The 18984-nt window shown below is 35.3% G+C and overlaps 1 protein-coding gene across 5 annotated transcripts in view; it reads left to right on the forward strand.

Moving 5' to 3' along the window:
* Nucleotides 1-18984, forward strand: part of OBI1 (ORC ubiquitin ligase 1) — a 47772-nt gene that overhangs the window by 12483 nt on the left and 16305 nt on the right. For 4 of the 5 annotated variants that reach the window (XM_037800458.1, XM_037800459.1, XM_037800460.1 and 1 more), the window contains exons 2-5: nt 3789-3924; nt 6012-6103; nt 8065-8313; nt 11583-11671. In XM_037800458.1, the coding sequence (XP_037656386.1) occupies nt 3789-3924; nt 6012-6103; nt 8065-8313; nt 11583-11671 (566 nt within the window). Of the gene's footprint in view, nt 1-3098; nt 3129-3788; nt 3925-6011; nt 6104-8064; nt 8314-11582; nt 11672-18984 lie in introns of those variants that run through there. The other variant, XM_037800462.1, reaches the window with a different exon arrangement.

The following is an 18984-nucleotide window of genomic DNA, read 5'->3' on the forward strand; positions in this document are numbered from 1 at the left end:
AATTCAAAACCACAGACCTCAAATAGGAACTCAGTAATGTTTGGCAATCCTGCTACATGTCCCTAGTAAATTTACCTTCCCAATTTTCTCACTTCTATATCCCTTCCCCCTTCTCACTTTCAGGTGGTAACCTCATCTCATATTTAATGATAAAATAAAATGATTAGGACAGTGGAACCTCATCTTTCTATCAATAGATCTTCAAACCCCTCTGTATTTGTTCTTTTTTTTTCTTTTTTTTTTTTTGACTTTATCGAAAAATTATAAAAGCAAATAAACAACAAAAAAAGAACATTTCAAACAAAACAAAGCAGAGGATTACGAAAAACAAATAACCTAAAATAACTACTTTGCTTCCAACATGTTCCTGCCATACCCTAAGAAAATTAACAAACCATAACCAAACAGTGGAATAAGAAAAACATATAATGTAAAATAACTACATTGCTTCCAACATGTTCCCACCATACCACAAGAAAATTAACAAACCATAATCAAACAAAGGTATAAGAAAAACCGAATAACCTAAAATAACTACATTGAAGTTAATTTTTTTTTTAATGCAATGGCTTTTTTTTTTTTTTCTTTTTTTTTCAACTATTTGTTCTTAAACCCTCTGGCTTCCTTTCTGCTTCAGAGGATTGCAGGTCCTCTCACCTATCTCAGTCACAGCCTCTCCGTGTGCTTTGGATCCATTTCTCACTTGACTTCTTAGGGACTTTGCTATCTATGGTTATTACCCCTGCCTTCTTTACTATATCATTAATATTCCCCTTTTTATTATATCATTCCCATTTGTATTCCTAGCCATGGTCTCATTCTTTATGCTCTCTCCTTTACAGCAAAACATGAAGGAAATGTCAGCATTCTGTCTTCACTTCCTCACCTCCCATTGTTTCTCAGCCTCCAATCAGGTTTCCATCCTCCACCATTCACTGAAACTGCTTGTCAGTGACAGATCACAGTGATTTCCATGCAATTGAATCCCATAACCACTTCTCTGTCCACATCAAATTCAGTCACTCATCAACATTTAGCAAACCTGGCCATTATCTCCCTCTTGAAAAACTTTTTTTCTCTTACACTTCTGTGATACCATACTCTCCTCTCCTGCATCACAGGCCCTTTCCAAATCAGTTTCCTTTGCTTGTTCCTCCTCCTCTTCCTGTTTGATTTCTGCTTGTTGGAATGTCCCAGGTCTGGCCCTAGAACACTCTTTTCTCCAACTATTCTGTCTGGGCAGGGGATCTCATAATCCAGTGGCTTTAAATTTCATTATTTTTTATGTCATTGACTCTCAGCCGTACGTTGTTCAACTTGTCACTTGAAAATCTGCTTAAGATCACAAATTTAACATGGCCAAAATAGAATTCTTGAATTCCATCGTGTGTGAAACCTGCTCCTCCTGTGTTGTCCCCCAGTAAATGATAGTCCCATCCACTGAGTTGCTCAAAACCTTCTTTTAGATTAGGGAGATATTTACTCTTTGTTATGGGAGCAAATACACAGAAATATAGATTGCCTTTAAATGTGCTTCCAATGGAGAAAGCCTATGGCAGGTGGGAGAGCATCTTGAATCCTCTTAAATAATGTGCACAGTTTTATGTTATAAGCATTGGCTTTCATCTACTCTCCAACAAGTAATGACTTCTAAAAAAATAAATTAAGTCACTGCTTTAAAAGTAGGTAACAGGACAAGGAGATAACTCTTGTTTAGGCTAAGTTTCTTAATTTCAGGGTATATGTACTTTAATGAATATTGCATGGATATGGTTGATGTGTGTGTGTTTGGGGGAGCTACAGAATAGATATGGCAGTATCTTCTTGGTACTTAGTTGGGGTTTTTTTGTGCCCCTAAAAGGCTACATGATTTAAAGATGCAGTTGAAACATGCATGAATATATTATGGTCTGAACTTTAGAATCTTAAGAATTTTTACAAAAAAGGCCACCTGCAAAGAAATTTCAGGCTTTGTCTGCTACTTGAGACTCTGACCACGAATACCTTAGAGATAAGCATTCACTCCTTGCTTCTGATATTAGCACTTGGGAAGAAGAGTTTGCAGAGCTGTGCTTCATGGTCTTATTTTATTTTATTTTTAATCAATCCTGTCATACCAGTTGCAATGAACGAAACATTTAATTTTCTCCCAGTCTAAGTCTTTAAGTTCATCTTGAACTATCTTCTCTGTTCAGTTTTCTTATGTTAGTGTTTACAATCAAGGGAGCACCTAAATGTTTGGAAAGCCGGACTGAGACTAGAAAGACTGTTGCAGTGAGACTGAAATGATTACCTATCATGGATAGCCATACATCTGTGATTTTTTTGAGGGTAAGAAATTCTTTCAAATTAATGGACACTCACTATGTCCTTCTGAGGCAGACACAAAGCAGGACAAGTATTTCTTTAAGAAAAGTGTCTCCTAGTGGTCCTGTCGTTTCATTCTCCTTCTACTTCCTCTGATTCCCCTTGGTCTTCTAGTTCTCTAGTCTCCATTTGCAGAAGGGCTATGCACTACTATTGTTAGTAATATTGGAACAAAAAAATACTGAAAATGGCTATGTAGTGTTTTGAGTCCCATGGTGAAAGTGCCATACAAATCAAGTGAAAACCTAAGTATTTCTGTGCTTTTTTTTTTTTTTTGGTTATTGTTTTTTATTGTTAAATTTGTGCTATTTGAGGAAGAGTAATCCATTATTCCCTCTGATAAGTTTCTCAACTAAATGAATATGAAATAATTAGTTCATTCAACAAATAACTTATCGAGTGTCTACTGTGTACCAGGCATTCTTTTAGGTGCCAGGGATTTAGGAATGAACAAGACTGAAGAACTTCATGCTGTCATAGAACTTACATTCTAACTGGGAAGACAGGCAATACATTTGCAAACAAGCAAACATATATCAGGTAGTATAAATGCCATGAAGAAAACCAAGGCAACTTTTCTCTTTTCCTCCTGAAAAAACAGCTACCCACGATCAAAACATCCAGCAAGCCCTCTCATTTCTTCTTGGTTTCTTCATTTGTAAAATATAACTACCCTCTTTACTTCACAGAGTTTTGTTAAATAAACACAGAGAACAAGAGCAGGGAAGAGAGAGAATGCATGTGAAAGTCCTTCATAAAATGTAAGATTCTATATAAATATAAGGTATTGTTATTTGTATTTTTTTAGACAGAGTCAAGGATTTGTGTATTTGGTGTTTGTCAGTATTTCTGTCAGCATTGTTTGCCGTTTAGATTAAAAAACACTTACGAGTGGGACCCATGCCTTTTGGGATTACTTTGGCTTTCATGCCTTGTAGGATTTTGGAAATTTATAGTAAGATGTCAATGCTTATTGGCTTGTTGCTGTTAATCTGTAATATAGTGGAATGAATTGAGGAAGGATTCAGGTATCCTTGAGCTAAAAGTCTTTAAAGAACCATCTAATCTTGATATTTAATAATTCTAAAATAGAATAATTTGAGGAAAATTGTCCTAGACTCAGTGGAGCAAAAAGGTTTTCTTCTTTTGATCAAGAGTGTGGTTGTTTACAAAATAAAGTATTTCATGATATGTCAAGTTTCAGTCTTCATGGCCAGCTCTCTGCTGGTATCTGTTACACATATGTAAGAAACTGTGTGTCAGCAGAAACAGCATTTTTATAAATCCCAAAACTTTTTGTGTTCCCTTTTGAAGACCTACTCAGCTGGGCTCTAAAGAAGCAATCTGTTTGCTCTAAACCGTATTAGGAGTCTAGTTATGACTCTTACCCTTTACTGAAAATTATGTTTCTTTTTTCATAGGTACGCCAACCTGTCATATGCATCAACAACCATGTATTTTGTTCCATTTGTATTGATTTGTGGTTGAAGAATAATAGCCAGTGTCCAGCTTGCAGAGTCCCCATCACTCCTGAAAATCCTTGCAAAGAGATTATCGGTAAGGGCCTGTTTTATATACACATAGAAGTAGATTTGAAACAGTCTCCATATTATGTTTATTTGGGGGAAGACTGAAATGACCATTTTCAATGTTGTTATTTGGGCAGCATCCTACTGGGTAAATTAGTAATTGTATAATGTACATGTAGAGCAACTTAGGGGTGCAAGGCACTGTGAGAGACGCTGAAAGAAATAAACCTTAAAGAGCTTCATGGAGCTTACATTCTGGTAGAGGCTATGCATGTGGACCAAAATATTTATGGTTTAAAACAGCAGACAATAAGAACCAAAAAAGCCCTAGAGAGCATAGGGAGTTCAGGCAAGGAACTTTGAGAAGGGCTTCATGTCCTTCAAGCTGGACATTTAATGATGGATAAAATTTCAGCTGGTAAAGATTAGGGAAGGCGTTTCATGCCGAGGAAACGTGATCTAAAATTTATAAGCAGTAAAACATGGCATGTTTTCGGAAGTGATGAGTAGCCTAGGTTGGATCTGAATACTGAAATAAGACTGAACAGGTAAATTGAGACTTTATTGTAGAGAGCCTTGAGTGACAAATCAGGAACTTGCTCCATGGAAGGGAAGAAGGGTGAGGTGGGCATGATGGTTTTCAGCAAGGGCATAGCATGCTCCAAATGTGCTTTAGCAACATTACTCAGATGGTGATGTATAAGTTGGATTGTAGGGGAGTGACAGGATGTGAGTAGGTTAGTTAGGTTCTTGCCCAGGTGAGGAAGAATGGAAGACTGGTTAGGGTAGAAAGGAACAGTCATTGCCACACTAATTGGCACAAGATGGGAGGTAAAACTTGAATTAGGAGAGGATCCTTAAAAAAAAGAAAACATTTAAACACTCTTTTTAGTGTTTGGTTTTTATTCTGCTCATATAAGTTCTTTCTCCTGGATTGCAAAAATTAAAATGGTTTTCAGTTTTTATTTTAGGAGAAATTGAAAGTGAATCTATAATTTCCATGTATAGCAAACACCTTTCAGAACACTTAAGAAGTCATTATAATAGCAGCAAATTAAGGAAAATGGAATTAAATAAGATTTCTTTTGCAATGGAAATGGAATGGAAGCCTATCCATGCTAGAAAGCAAAGGATGAACATTGGACATTGGAACTGAGATCCAAAGGAGGAATCAGAAATGGCTTTATGGTTTCTTTCTTAAGTAACTGGGTGAAGACTGATAAAAGAATAATTCTCTGCTGTGTTGCAAGATACAGTGTTAACCTTTTTATCTCTAATTTTTTACCTATACTGAACTTCACCAAGGAGCCAAGTCTTTTCTGGTAGAATATGAACTTTGATGATTAAACTAATTTGTTTTTCCCCAGCTTCTCTTCAAATCCCTTCTCATACCTTAATTCATTCATATTCAAGAGATATTTAATAGATTGCCTTAGTAAAATAGTTCATTCACCCTTGTATTTGGATAGAAAGTGCTGAAAAAGAAAATCTGTAAAATGCCTTGCTATCATGATGCTAAGAAGTATAAAGAAAAATAGGGTAATCATGGCACAAGTGAAGAGCTGTCAGGAAGTATTCATTTTGAGTGTATTTGTAAGAAGTCATTATGGGCATACAATTAATGCTGTGACTCATAATCCATTGTAACTGAGTTGTTAGAATTAGTGAAAAGAGGCATTAGTATTTTCAGTTGTGTTACCAGTAACCAGGCATGTTTGACTAGCTAATTGGTTTTATCATTATTTAACAGTTGTCTGGTATTCAAGTATATAATTGTCTAAATATGATACATTAATAAAATATATTAATAAAATATAGCCCTTGACTTAATTTACTATAATAATAATTATAATTTACTACAAGAAGATACATAGGTAAGTAAACACACATGATATTTGAATGAAGGTATTTCTTATGGAGTTATTTGATATTTATTTTTTCTAAGGATTGGGATAGAGAAAAGACCTAGATGACAACCTCAAGGGTGTTTATAAGGAAAAAGGTACAAATTATGGTGGGACACTATCACTATATTAAGTAATAAGAAAAGAATTTGCTTTCATTTTCACTCTGCACAAATCACAGTGAAAAATGAGAATTTTTTTTTCTCTGTAGGAGGAACAAGTGAAAGTGAACCTATGCTAAGCCATACAGTCAGAAAGCACCTTCGGAAAACTAGACTTGAATTACTCCACAAAGAATATGAGGTAAATAATTGTAATTCACTGAAAGCAGTGAGCTCAGGTAAAAGTGAACTACCTCAGTCCCTGGACTTCTTGGAATAAACATCCAATGAAATATTTTAAATGCCAGTAAAATCTTATTTGATAAATTATTTGTCTTTTCTCATTTGCCATTTCAAAAAGAAGAAAGCTTGTGGGTTTTTGTTTTTTGTTTTTGCTTTTGCCACCCCACCCCACCCCTTTAAGTACCAAAGGAAGTGGGGAATAGGATTCCAGAGAAGAGTAACAAATGGAAGCATTTTTTTTCTTTTTTAATATAAAATTTGTACCTCAACAGGGACATCATTTTGTAAGTATTTACTCCTTCAAGAAGTTTGGAGATAAAGGAAACCCTCTTGTGAAGGTCAGAGTTTTGACCCCCACAAGTCATTTTGAACACTCTGGTAAACAGTGACCAAAACCTTCATTCCTTTTTTCCTTCTGCCTTTAAATTTACCAGTGATGGTAAAGTAAATATACCTTATCTCAAACCAGTTGCATTCTCCTACCCCATAATGTCAACACCCCTTTTCAACATGAAGAAGTTAGAATGGTCATTGCCTAGATATCCCTGAAGATTGAGAGAATGATCAAATGAGAGGAAGGAGTTGTAATAGAGAATTTAGGATTCAACAAATGATTATGTCTACTGAATCATTATATAGATCCTTCTTTTTAGTTTTTAGTGTATTAAAACAGTCAGAAAGAAATACATGAAATTGTGGAACTGTAGCCCATAGTATATTTTGGAATTTGCTCTGTAACTACTTGTCAAACTGTGTTTTGAACTTTATCATTTTCCTGCATATATGTTATATTTCACAACAAAAAATGCTAAAAATATATATACATACCTTATGTCAACTGTCAGCAAAGAGATTTTAGTTTGAAATATGCTGTTTCCTAATTTTTGTCTAAAGGTGATTGGGGGGCTTATTTAACATGGCAACAGAATTTTTCCAGTAAGTTCATGTTGATAGAATACATGTACTTTTGAATAGTGGACTTTAAGCCAGTTGTCTAGACTAAGCTATTTTAAATTGAGGAAAGGGTAAGAATTTTTGATCTCCTCTTTAGACATAAAATATCTGTAAGTTAAAATGTATACATGGAAACTATCTCAGCTGCCCCAAATAATTTTTTAAATGAAGTGGGACATGAATAAATGACTGAATTGGTGTTCATTCATATATATGTGTTCCTGTTATATTTGTTTATTCATTAATATATTTATTCAAACAAATGAAGCAATTGTTTAATTTTATAATTCTATTTAACTTGAAATGAATTGTAATTTAAAATTATAAGTAGTGCTATCTTTGCTAATCAGTATTAACTCTGAAATGTTAGGATTTTTGTACTTAAATGATCATTTATCATACTCAGATCCTAATCAGATTGATCTTTTGGGAGATCACAGGCATATTGAGCTATTTGGATACAGTGGAGTTTATTTTCTAAAAACAGAATTTCTAACAATGTCAGTTTAAGGCAAAATAGTCATTATAGATAAATAAGTGGTATAACAGAAAAGGGTTCAATCTCAAATGTCTAGTGATTGGATTTTAGGTTATAACCAGTTCCAGAGTGGGGAAACTAATACTCAGAATATTCATGGTGTTAACTGAAGAACCAGAATCCAGAAACATTCAAGAGTAACCACATGTATTATTCTGAAATGGAAAATGTAAGGAAATGGTAAATGTAAAGAAATGGTATATGTTTTCACCTTACTTCAAGTTTAGAAGCAAAGTTGTAATGATACATGCCTCAAAATTTTCTTCAGAAATGGACATGACTTTCTGGCTACAAAGGTGTTCTGATGCATAAAGAATTTATATATCTACAACATTTTGAGTATAAAATTCAAAAAAAAAATTGGCTATGGTTTAGCAAGCTTTGTTTAGTGTTTCTGTCTGCCTAATGACTATGCAATCCTTTTACAGGATGAAATAGATTGTCTACAAAAAGAGGTAGAAGAACTTAAGAGTAAAAATCTCAGCTTGGAGTCACAGATCAAGACCATTCTGGATCCTTTAACTTTGATGCAAGGCAACCAAAGTGAAGACAAGCATCCAATTGCAGATAATCCAAGTAAAATTGACCCAGAAACTGTAGCAGAGTGGAAGAAAAAACTCAGAACAGCCAATGAAATCTATGAAAAAGTGAAAGATGATGTGGATAAGTTAAAGGAGGTAAGTTGTGATTGTTTTTTTAATTCTAGAATATTTAAGCACCTTCAAAAGTATAAGTAGCCATATTATCTTGACTGATCATTAGATGATTTATGGGGGAAGGACAAAACTCCTGGATGAGCATTTGTATGCAGTAGGAAAACTTAGTTTTTCTCCTTAAATGTCATTAGCTACCAAAAAAGGTCAAAGTGCTTCCATTTGTCACTATCATTGGAGACTATAGTGTTTCTGTGAGTTTATATCTTCTTCTAGGAGAATGATATCAATTTAAAGAATTTTTTCTGTTTTCCTGTCTTTGTGATTCAATTTTTAAAGGTTATGTCAGTGACTCCCCTGTCATTAGTCTAACACTTTCCCATTTCCCTACCTATAAAATGAAAGTTTGGATCATATCTTTTCTAGCATGTACATTCTCTGATTATTAAGATTTAAATAGATAAAGGCTTAATGCCTTGGAAGTAGCTCTTTTGGAATTCGGGAGCTATTATGTAAAATAATATTGTAGTTTATGAGACTGGTTAATTTTTTCAATGATCCTATTTATCCAGCAAAATAGGAAATGCACAGCAGAATGTATACTAGGATTTTCTAGTCTAGGAAGAGAGATGAGATCCATATCATCAGCACTAGAGGCTGCAATCAAGTGCTGAGGCACTCTCTTGACCAAAGACCGGCCTTTAGTGTGACTTTAACTTTATACAAAGTGGAGTCCTGTTCTGCTGAACGGAGATTTTTTTTTTTGATAGCCAGGTCCACAGATATCCGCTCAACCTATCTACATTCCCCTAAAATACTATTCTATGCTGAATTACTAAATCCTGACTCCTAAAATTATTAAGGAGTTCCATATGGTATTTTAAAGAAGTACCACCATGTAATGGCTCTAAGATCCTTGGTGAGGCTCAGTAGCAGAGAAGTGTCTGCCACTTAGTATGTATACTAAGCCATTCCACACACCTACATATTAAGCTATTTGGGCTTAGAGAAGGCCACAATGAAAGGAAGAAGGGAACTTGGTGCTTTCAGAGAAAAGAAACTGTGCCAAGTTTGTAACAACTTTAGGGTAAGTGTGTAGTTTCTTTGGGTATTGATGGCCAACATTAGCTTGTTGGTTTGTTTAAGAAGTGAAAAGAACATAAAGAAGAATGAGAGCTGGAAGGTTACAGAATTTATCAATCTACCATGCCCTCTTTAATATCTCTGCCTTTTCTTGAACCATCAGTAAGTCCTAAATATTCTCCTTTGTCATTATTACACTTCATTTAAATTTCTGGCAATAAATTCTTCTTTACTTAGAACATGAAGCTATATAACAAAATTTTACTCTGGGCTGATAAGGATGGTGTGGTGGATGAATGTGAAAGAAGAGAATATAAAGCACAGTTAGTGTCTCTTTGCTCTTTTAATTTTCATGCTTTAAATTCTATATCCAAATTCTGTACCCTCACTCCTCAGAACTACTTAGGATATTTAATAAGCCCGTTTTTGGATGACTAGTGGTAGTATTAGATATTAGGCTATAAACTAGGGCATGGAATACAGAAACAAATATGAAGAGCAAAATAGTAACATAAACTAAATCAAATACATGAGTACAAAAAATTCAGAATAAAAGACCTCTTGGTATGGGTGAAGTGGACTTTTTTCCTGATGTTTCCTGTACTAGGTGGGTTTTGAACCATCATGAGGCCAGTATCATTGCCCAATCAGTGTTGAGTATGCAGAATAGATAGCTGAAGTTTTCATTCCTCTTTTAGTTACAGCAAATAGGTAGAATTCTGCTTTCATAACATGAACTCATCTAAGGATCCTGAATTTGAAAATATCCCTGATATAGTTAAGGAACTAGCCAGCTCATTATGAGAAGTATTAGAGAACCACAGGATTGGTGAGAGATCTTAAAACATAGGGATATAGTACAGTATCAGGGATGGAGAAAGGAAATCAAATGAGTTTCTAATTTAAGCTTGTCGTCATCATCAAAAAGCATTCACTAAGTGCTTTCCCTTATGGTGCTATCCTTAAGAGCTTAATTCATTGTCTGTGTGTATGAGGAAGTAAATGGCTTTCATTATATCTTTAGAGGGGCAGTAATGATGTTTATCAGTCACTTAAAGAATTAACTCTTGAAATCCTAATTGATGAGCATCAGGAAGATATGTAGGTGCCAAAAGCCCAAAAGGAACCTGGATGAGTCTAAGTAGGGGAGTTAGGCTTTATGCCCCCAAAGAATGTCCACTGCCTGTGCTTCACTTTTGATCATTCTGAGGCATTTATGTGGGGCTGGGCAAGTCATATACTCAGAAGTTATGGTAATTAGTCAAAAATATCGGTTAAAGTTTTGAAATCTGTTTTTAAGGCTTCCTGACTTAGCTTTTTTTTGTTGACAACAATTCTTATGACCTTCTTGGAGTGTAAATGTTTTAGTCAAACAGAGAATTTCTCTTAACCAAGTTAGTGAGGCTGGTATTCTAGTCCAGGAGTCTTATTTTCTTTAGTATTCACAAATGCAATGGCTAAGGAATTTAAAAGAAATAGCTTTTAAGAAGACTCTAAAATATAGGCACACTGCTTTTCCAGCTATCCAGAATCCATATTGATGAGCCTCCAGATTTTCTAGCAATTAGTGTTTTATTAGATAATTTTTAGATCTCATACAGTTCAAGAAAGAGAGGTTTGTTTTTTTTTTTTTTTTTTTTTTTTGAAGGAGAGTCATGGAATTGATGAAATATTGACCCAATTTTGAGGATCCAGAAATTATGAGCTAGGGCATTGAGAAAGCCTTTCTGAAGAAAGAAAGCATGTGGTTTAATCATATTAGACTTGTTATCACTAGAAAAATATTTTTTAATAACAACCAAAAAAATCTCATAGCTCACAGAATTTATTCTTCGACATTAGTTTTGCTAATAATTGCATGTGGTATATTACCGTGCTTAACGTATTCCATTATGTGAGAAAGAAAAAAATATATAGAACATGTATTTAACATTAATATGGTCCCTTAATGACTGTGCTGACTAACACAACTCTATTTCCTCAGTTAGGAGATTTGCAAAGTGATTGGGGAATAAGAATTTAAAATGTTTGGTTGGGTTCATAGTTTCACAAGTCATTCCCAGTGGTGACTTGAAGTTTCCAAGTCCATGCTCCAATATTCAGTTTTCTGATATAATTGCTCTAAAAATACAGGTGGCTCATGTCTTAATTTCTACAAATCACTTTTGTTTTAGCTTGTACATAATTATTTTCAACTCTTTTCTTTTTAGGCAAATAAAAAATTAAAATTGGAAAATGGTGGCCTGGTGAGGGAGAATTTACGACTGAAGGCTGAAGTTGATAACAGATCACCCCAGAAGTATGTGTTTTGCTCACGGAGCAGTGTTTCAGATTATGATCATGTCAGTGTTTTAAAAGGCTCTTGTGATAGTCTGTGTTTGTCATTTGACTCTTTAAGTTTAGGTTTACATAGAATGTTTTGCTTTTAAGGCAAGTGCATAATTGTGTTATTGGTAAAATCTTAGCCTCAGTTCAGGCTAATTTTGAAGAAAGGATTTCATTCTTAAGTTTTTCAACTTTTTCCTTATCAGATTTGCAAGAGGTTTATATTATATGACCTAAGACAGGTTAATATTCACTTGGCTTTACATGTAACTGTTTAATAGTACTAATAAATAGTAGGCAGATTAATGTAATGCCCTCTGGCTATTTTTTGAGATAATCATAATAAGGGTTAACATTTTGTGCCTGGTACAAAAACCAGTGATGTAGAGCTATTGTTATTCCCTCTTTAAAGATGAGGAAACAAAGGCATCAAGATATTAAATTAATTTTTCTAAATCTGCCCAGCTAATAAGTGGTGAAAATAGATTTTGAATCAAGGTAGCCTGGCCCAAGGGTCTGTGCTGTTAACCAGTACACTTAAAAGCCTGAAATAGAATTTAAAGTATTGCACATTGAATTTTGGACTGATTTGAAACTAAACAACTAAGCGAATTTATTCTTGCTTTATGTGTGGATAGTTCTCACTCCATTCTAGTGATAAGGGATTTGAAGTATTCCTTACCCCCCCAACAGTTAGTTTCCCTTGTTAAAATTCTAAAGATGAGTTGGGAAATGTGATTTGAAGATGGAGAGAAGATGGGAGTTGGTGCTTGAGGTTCTTTCTCTAGGAAAAAAAGGACAAGTAAGAAAAGAAAATGGTCACCAAGGTCAGGCAGCTTCTCTGAGGAGCAACATGTCAGGACTATACACTTTCTTCCCATCCAACCACTAGTCTTCATTTCTTGTTATTGGAAAAAGACAAGGCAAGCATAAGCAAATAATAGAAAATTATTCCATCAGAAATAGCTCTGTTTGTCATTTGAAAAGGAGAAAACACTGTCTTCAGTAAAACCAAGTGTGATATCAGGAATTGGTAGAAGTGAGCCATAATTATTCAAAGCAGAGATGGCTAACCAAGATGGCTAGCTTTTACTTTTAAATAGTTCCTTCTCCTCTTCTTTCCAACCCTGTTTTTCTTTCACTTGGCTTGGATAATGTCCTACTTTGACAAATTAGTGAAATAAGCTTAGGAAGTATTGTTATATGGTGGTTTGAATCTCTGTTCCTCTCATATGTTGGCAGCTCGCCTTGCCAGCCATGGTAATGCTTGTCCATTAGCCATTTCCCACAGCAGGCTGAATGGAAGTAAAGCTATTTTGTTTGTAGCTTTTATTTCTTGAAAAGTTGCCCACCAGATTTCAGACTTAATGCCAGCCCCAAGGATATGTGTTTTTAAATATCCTTGGCTCCAACTTGATAAATTACCAGGAACTGAAGAATCTCACCTAAGGAAACTTGACTTAGTTCTACTCTATGAAAAACAGCCACACTTATGAATCCTATATAATTTTAGGACTTGTTATCCTTCCTTCCCTCCTTTCCCTTCCCTCACCTTGAATGTGAAAATTTTCACTTGAAAAAGCAATTTTAGCTGACCCCTATTCTAGATCAATTTACAATGCATTGAGGTATTAAATGCATTGCATTTGATTTATAGCCTTGTTTACTCTGCATCACCAAACCCTAGTGGGATTCAGAGAGTAGCTGACCACAGCTGAAAATACTCAGATCTGGTTCACCTGAGGAGAGTTCCTATCTTGTATGAAAAAGAATATGAAATTTCAAAAGTATAAAAGTAAATGCAAGCAAATAACCACTATCCCATTTCATTCCTTCTATTTAGGAAGTACCTTGACCAATATTTTTCTCTTATCTGCTTGGTTAGGTATCAAGTATGTTTTTTATACACATGACCTTGGTCTCTGATATATCCTACAAGTTGAATAGACATGTTCTGCAATAATTTAGAGGAGAAACCTTTAAAATTTGGACAATAGAGAAGGAAAAAATACGGAGGGTTTTTCTTTCTAAGAAGCTCAAATAGAGCTGTTGCCCCAGAATTAAATTAACATCCAGTGTGATCAAGGGGGTCTTAAACATTTATATTGATCTTAGATAGCACTCTATAAAAGTAATATTTCATTCAACAGTTATAATCTTTTATTAATTTTAAGAACACATTTATTTTTACAGATAGATACAGAAGGAATTATAGACATACCTATATTCGTGGGTTAGCATACATACATATATTTCCTATCTTTGTCTGCTGAGAGGGCCCAGAAGCAGTGACACCCCAGTAGCAACCAGCATCTTTGGTGCCCAGACCTTTTTTGTTTTGTTTTGTTTTTTGAATTAGAGAAGTTGTGGGTTTATAGAACAATCATGCATAAAATACAGGATTCCCATACACTACCCCACCAACACCTTGCATTGGTGTGGAACATTTGTTACAATTGATGAAAGCACATTTTTATAATTGTACTATTAATTAAAATCCGTGGTTTGACTTGGAGTTCACTGTGTAGTGTAGTTCCATGGTTGTTTTTTTTTTTTTTAATTTTATTCTCTTAACATATATACAATCTAACATTTTCCTCTTTTTATTATATTCAGATATATATTTCACTGCTCTTAATGGCATTCACAGTGTTTTACTACCATCACCACTGTTCTAGTGTGCTAATGCTGCTGGAATGCAAAACACCAGAAATGGATTGGCTTTTATAAAAAGGGGTTTATTTGGTTACACAGTCACAGTCTGAAGGCCATAAAGTGTCCAAGGTAACGCATCAACAATTGGGTACCTTCACTGGAAGATGGCCAATGGCGTCCGGAAAACCTCTGTTAGCTGGGAAGGCACGTGGCCGGCGTCTGCTCCAAGTTCTGGTTTCAAAATGGCTTTCTCCCAGGATGTTCCTCTCTAGGCTTCAGCTCCTCAAAAATGTCACTTAGTTGCTCTTGGGGCATTTGTCCTCTCTTCGCTTCTCGGAAGCAAAAGTCTGCTTTCAATGACCGTCTTCAAACTGTCTCTCATCTGCAGCTACTCTCTCATCTGTGCCTTCTTCAAAGTGTCCCTCTTGGCTGTAGCTCCTCTTCAAAATGTCAGTCTCGGCTGCAGTGAGTTCCTTCTGTTTGTCAGCTCATTTATATGGCTCCAGTAATTTAATTTAGACCCACCCTGAATGGGTGGGATAATACCTCCATGGAAATTATCCAATCAGAGTCATCACCCACAGTTGGGTGGGGCAAATCTCCATGGAAACACTGAAAGAATTACAGTCTAATCAACATTGATACCTCTGCCCACACAAGATTACATCAAAGATAATGGCATTTTGAGGGACATAATACCTTCAGACCAGCACAACCACCATCCATTACCAAAATACTTCCATCATTCCCGTGCTGTAATCTTGTTAAATGAAGATTTAGATTATCATTTGTCTCCTCTGCTAGTTTATTTTGTTTTGTTTTGTTTTTTATTATTCTCTTTTCCTCCATTATATCTTAAAGCATCGCTGGGTATTTTCCCTTCCTCAGTTTCACTCAAAAGCCATCTTGAACAGTGTGGCAGATATCCTACTCTGCTAAGCATGTTTTTTTGGGGGGGCTTGGGGGGTAGATTCGTAATATTCATTCTGTTTGGTAACAGTCATTGTTCTAATATCTAAACTGGTAATCCAGAAAAAATGGAATCTGTTTTTTTACTTTATGGGTATAGCCACTTCCTGAATTCTTGTTTTTCTAAAGTACTTTACTTCACCTGGAGGAAACCAACTGTTTGCTCCTTCAGTGTTTTGTAATATGGACTCCTAAAGGAGTCAAATCTTATGATTAGAACCCAAGTGATTTGTTTTAATCCTCGATTTGAGGAAGTTCTTTAAAAGGAAAGGAAATAAGCTCTAGTTAATGACAATAATAATTCTTATCCATCTAGAAATATGAAAAGCAGCTGAAGTACAGATAGTCCCAAACATTGGGGTGATCCCAACATCTTTTGTTATTGGATGATAACATTTGGGGTAGATTGGCCTTTAGTTAGTTGGTACTATGTTACTTAATGTCAGGATTCCTGGTTTAAGTAACCTTATAGATGCTAATTAAAGTTGTGGACCTTCTTCCTAGAAAATGCACAAATCTCTACTCACATTTACTGCACACATATATAATTTTGCATACAATTTCAGAGAGTTTTTGGTTGCCTGAAGTCCATCACATGGACTCTGAACTAGATTTTCTAGTCAATGTTCTGATTTTTTAATTTTTTTTAATTTTTTATTTTTTAACTTTATCAAAAAATTAAAAAACAAACAATAAAAAAAATTTCAAACAGAACCAAAACAAAGGAATAAGAAAAACAAATAACCTAAAATAACTACATTGCTTTCAACATGTTCCTACCATAACACCAAGAAAAGTATTCTGATATAAATTGAACCTCACACAGCTATTTAAGGGATGGTGATATGTCCTTTTGTTTATAATACCTGAAGAAAACTTCCTCTCCTAGCCAACCCAAAATATTGAATATTTATTTTGTTAACACTGTCCTAGGTGCTTTGAATTATACAACAATAAATTCCTCCCTGACCCCTAAAGTTGGTTAGGTTCCTTTGTTATATTCTTTCTTACTTCCTTGTACTTTTCCTTCTTAGCTCACATCCCAACTGCTAATAATTATTGTTCTCTGTACTTCTTTGAATATTTGAAAAATTTTATAATACAAAATTAAAATTAACAAACATGGTCCCTGACCCAGGAAGTTCATAGTCTAATGAAAGCAAGAGACTAAAACGAGTTTAATACTAAACAAATCCTAAGCTTCATAGCATAAAGCAGTATGGATTCAGAGAAGGTAAGATGATGTGAGTCTCCCTGATAAGGAGAGTATGAAAGAGGCAGGACTTGATCCCAGCTTTGAAGGATGGAGATTTCTGTGAGGAAGAGGAAACAGCTTGAGCTGCTGAGGAGTTCCGAGTAGTTCCTTCTGCTCCAGTCCCTTGTCTGCAGTAGTACACTGTCAGGCTCAAGAAACATGGTGGTTTTCTTCTCAGTCTCATCAGAGTGAAAATCTTCTGTGTAATTTTCACATCTCTCTATTATGACCCATCATCACCCTACTTACACAGCTGGTAAGCACTACTCCTCTGCATCCACCACTCTCTGCTCTAAGCAGACAGGCCTATTCTCACTTTCCTATTTAGTGGCAAATGCCAGGAGTATCATATTTCTACATGTTAAGAAATATCAAGAATGGGAAGAAGATGAAACAGCATTTTAGTATTATATATTTTATTCCTAAATTCCCTTTGCTTCAGTTACTACTCCTAAACTGTGCCAGGAAATGTGGGTATATTTGTCCTTGAGGGAGTTAGGCCTTCCTTAGTGTTCTTTTAGCTTGAAAATGTGTGAAGAATTGACTTGTAAAGCATTTGAAAGTTCTCTGCCTTCTCTACCAGGTCTCTCTATTCAGTTGTGCCATATTCTTAACTCCGACCATGTTAGGCAGGGATTGCGCCTCAAATAGGGTATATGAGCACCTATTCTTCTCCTCAGCAACTAACTCATCTTAATGACATGGGGTATAAAACTACTTGTACAAAATTTCCTAGGACATTTATATCAAACTTGCTTATACTTAATTGATGACTTTTCCTTCTATAAATATATATTCAGGAATGGTATGTGTTCTTGTCATTGTATCTTGAGGGAGATATATGGATTTTATAATGTCTCTCTGCATGCAGCTCATTTTACTGCACAGCAATCCTAGGTCTTCACATTACAGACCAGTCTTCATCCATGTGCCAAGTCCTTTGGGTGTAGAATAAAAGTTCTGTCTAGATACTCTGTAGACAGTAAGCAGTATATCCTGTTATTAGTATTTGAAAAGAATTACTCTGAAAAGGAAAGAATTTGCTTCATAGTGGCTTTTTCCCCTTTTGTTGTATTTTTGTTCTTTAAGCTCTCTCTTCTACTCTCATGGCTTTAATAATCATCTATCTCTATGTCAGATATTACAAAATAAAATCTAAGTCTTTGGCTTCAGCTGCTCCTAAAATGTAGATTTATATTTCCATCCATCTAATCTATACCTTCAGTTGAGGCCCTGTATCTTAAATTCACCACCTAGCTTAGCTCTTAAGATAGACTGTCTGCATTCAAATTTCCCTGCTTCCACCCTGCCCCTTTCTCTTCCACCCAGTTCATTTCTCACCATAATCAGAATTGTCTTTTTATAAGTATAACTAAAATTATTTAAATTTCCTGCCTAAAACTATCCAGTGCCTTCCTAAAATAAAATCCAGACTCTTTACCATGGTCTAAAAGACTCTTCATAAGCTAGTCTACACCTGCCTCTTTAGCTTCATCTCATTCTAGGTCCCCTTGGCTCATCCTACTCCAAGCATACTGGCTTTGATATGTTTATAAAACAGGCTAGATTTTTTCCCTCTGCTTAGAATGTTCTGCTTCCAGATATTTACATAGCTGTTTCCTTCTGTCATCAGGTTTCTGATAGGCCTTTCTTGATCATGCCTTTTAAAGCAGAACTCCATCTTAACACCATCTCCTTCCTTACTCTATCTTGTTATAATACCATAATGATAAAATCATGGTGTTATGAGGCAGTATAGCATGGTGACTATGTGCACAGGCTCTGGAGCAAGACTCCTAGGACTGAACACTGGCTCTGTCTACGTACTAGCTCTATGGTGTTAAGGAAGTTACTTAACCTTACTGTATCTCAGTTTGTATCTTCCTTGTAATGGGGCCAACAGCTTTTACAACCTTACAGACTGTAGTGAGGATTAAATGAATTAAAACATGAAATGTGCTTACAACAGATCTCATAGTTAATGCTCAGTAGATGTTAGTATTATTATCTTCATAGCCCTTACCACAGTCTGAAATGATCATCTTCATTTAATTGCTTAAACTGTTTGCTGGCATTCCTTGACTGGTTATGTAGCTCTCTCTCTGCCTCCATCGTCACATAGCCATCTTCTGTCTCTGTTTCCCTGTGTGTCCTCTCCTCTTCTTATAAAGCCTCTGGTCATATTGGATTAGAGCCTACCTTAATACAGTTTGGCCACTGTTCTGGTTTGCTAATGCTACCATTATGCAAAATACCAGAAATGGATTGGCTTTTATAAAAGAGGTTTATTTGGTTACAAAGTTACAGTCTTAAGGCCATAAAAATGTCCAAAGTAAGGCATCAGCAACAGGGTGCCTTCACTGAAGGATGGCCATTGGCATCCGGAAAACCTCTTTTAGCCCAGAAGG

This window comes from Choloepus didactylus, chromosome 12, assembly GCF_015220235.1.
Source record: "Choloepus didactylus isolate mChoDid1 chromosome 12, mChoDid1.pri, whole genome shotgun sequence".
NCBI classification, from domain to species: domain Eukaryota; kingdom Metazoa; phylum Chordata; class Mammalia; order Pilosa; family Megalonychidae; genus Choloepus; species Choloepus didactylus.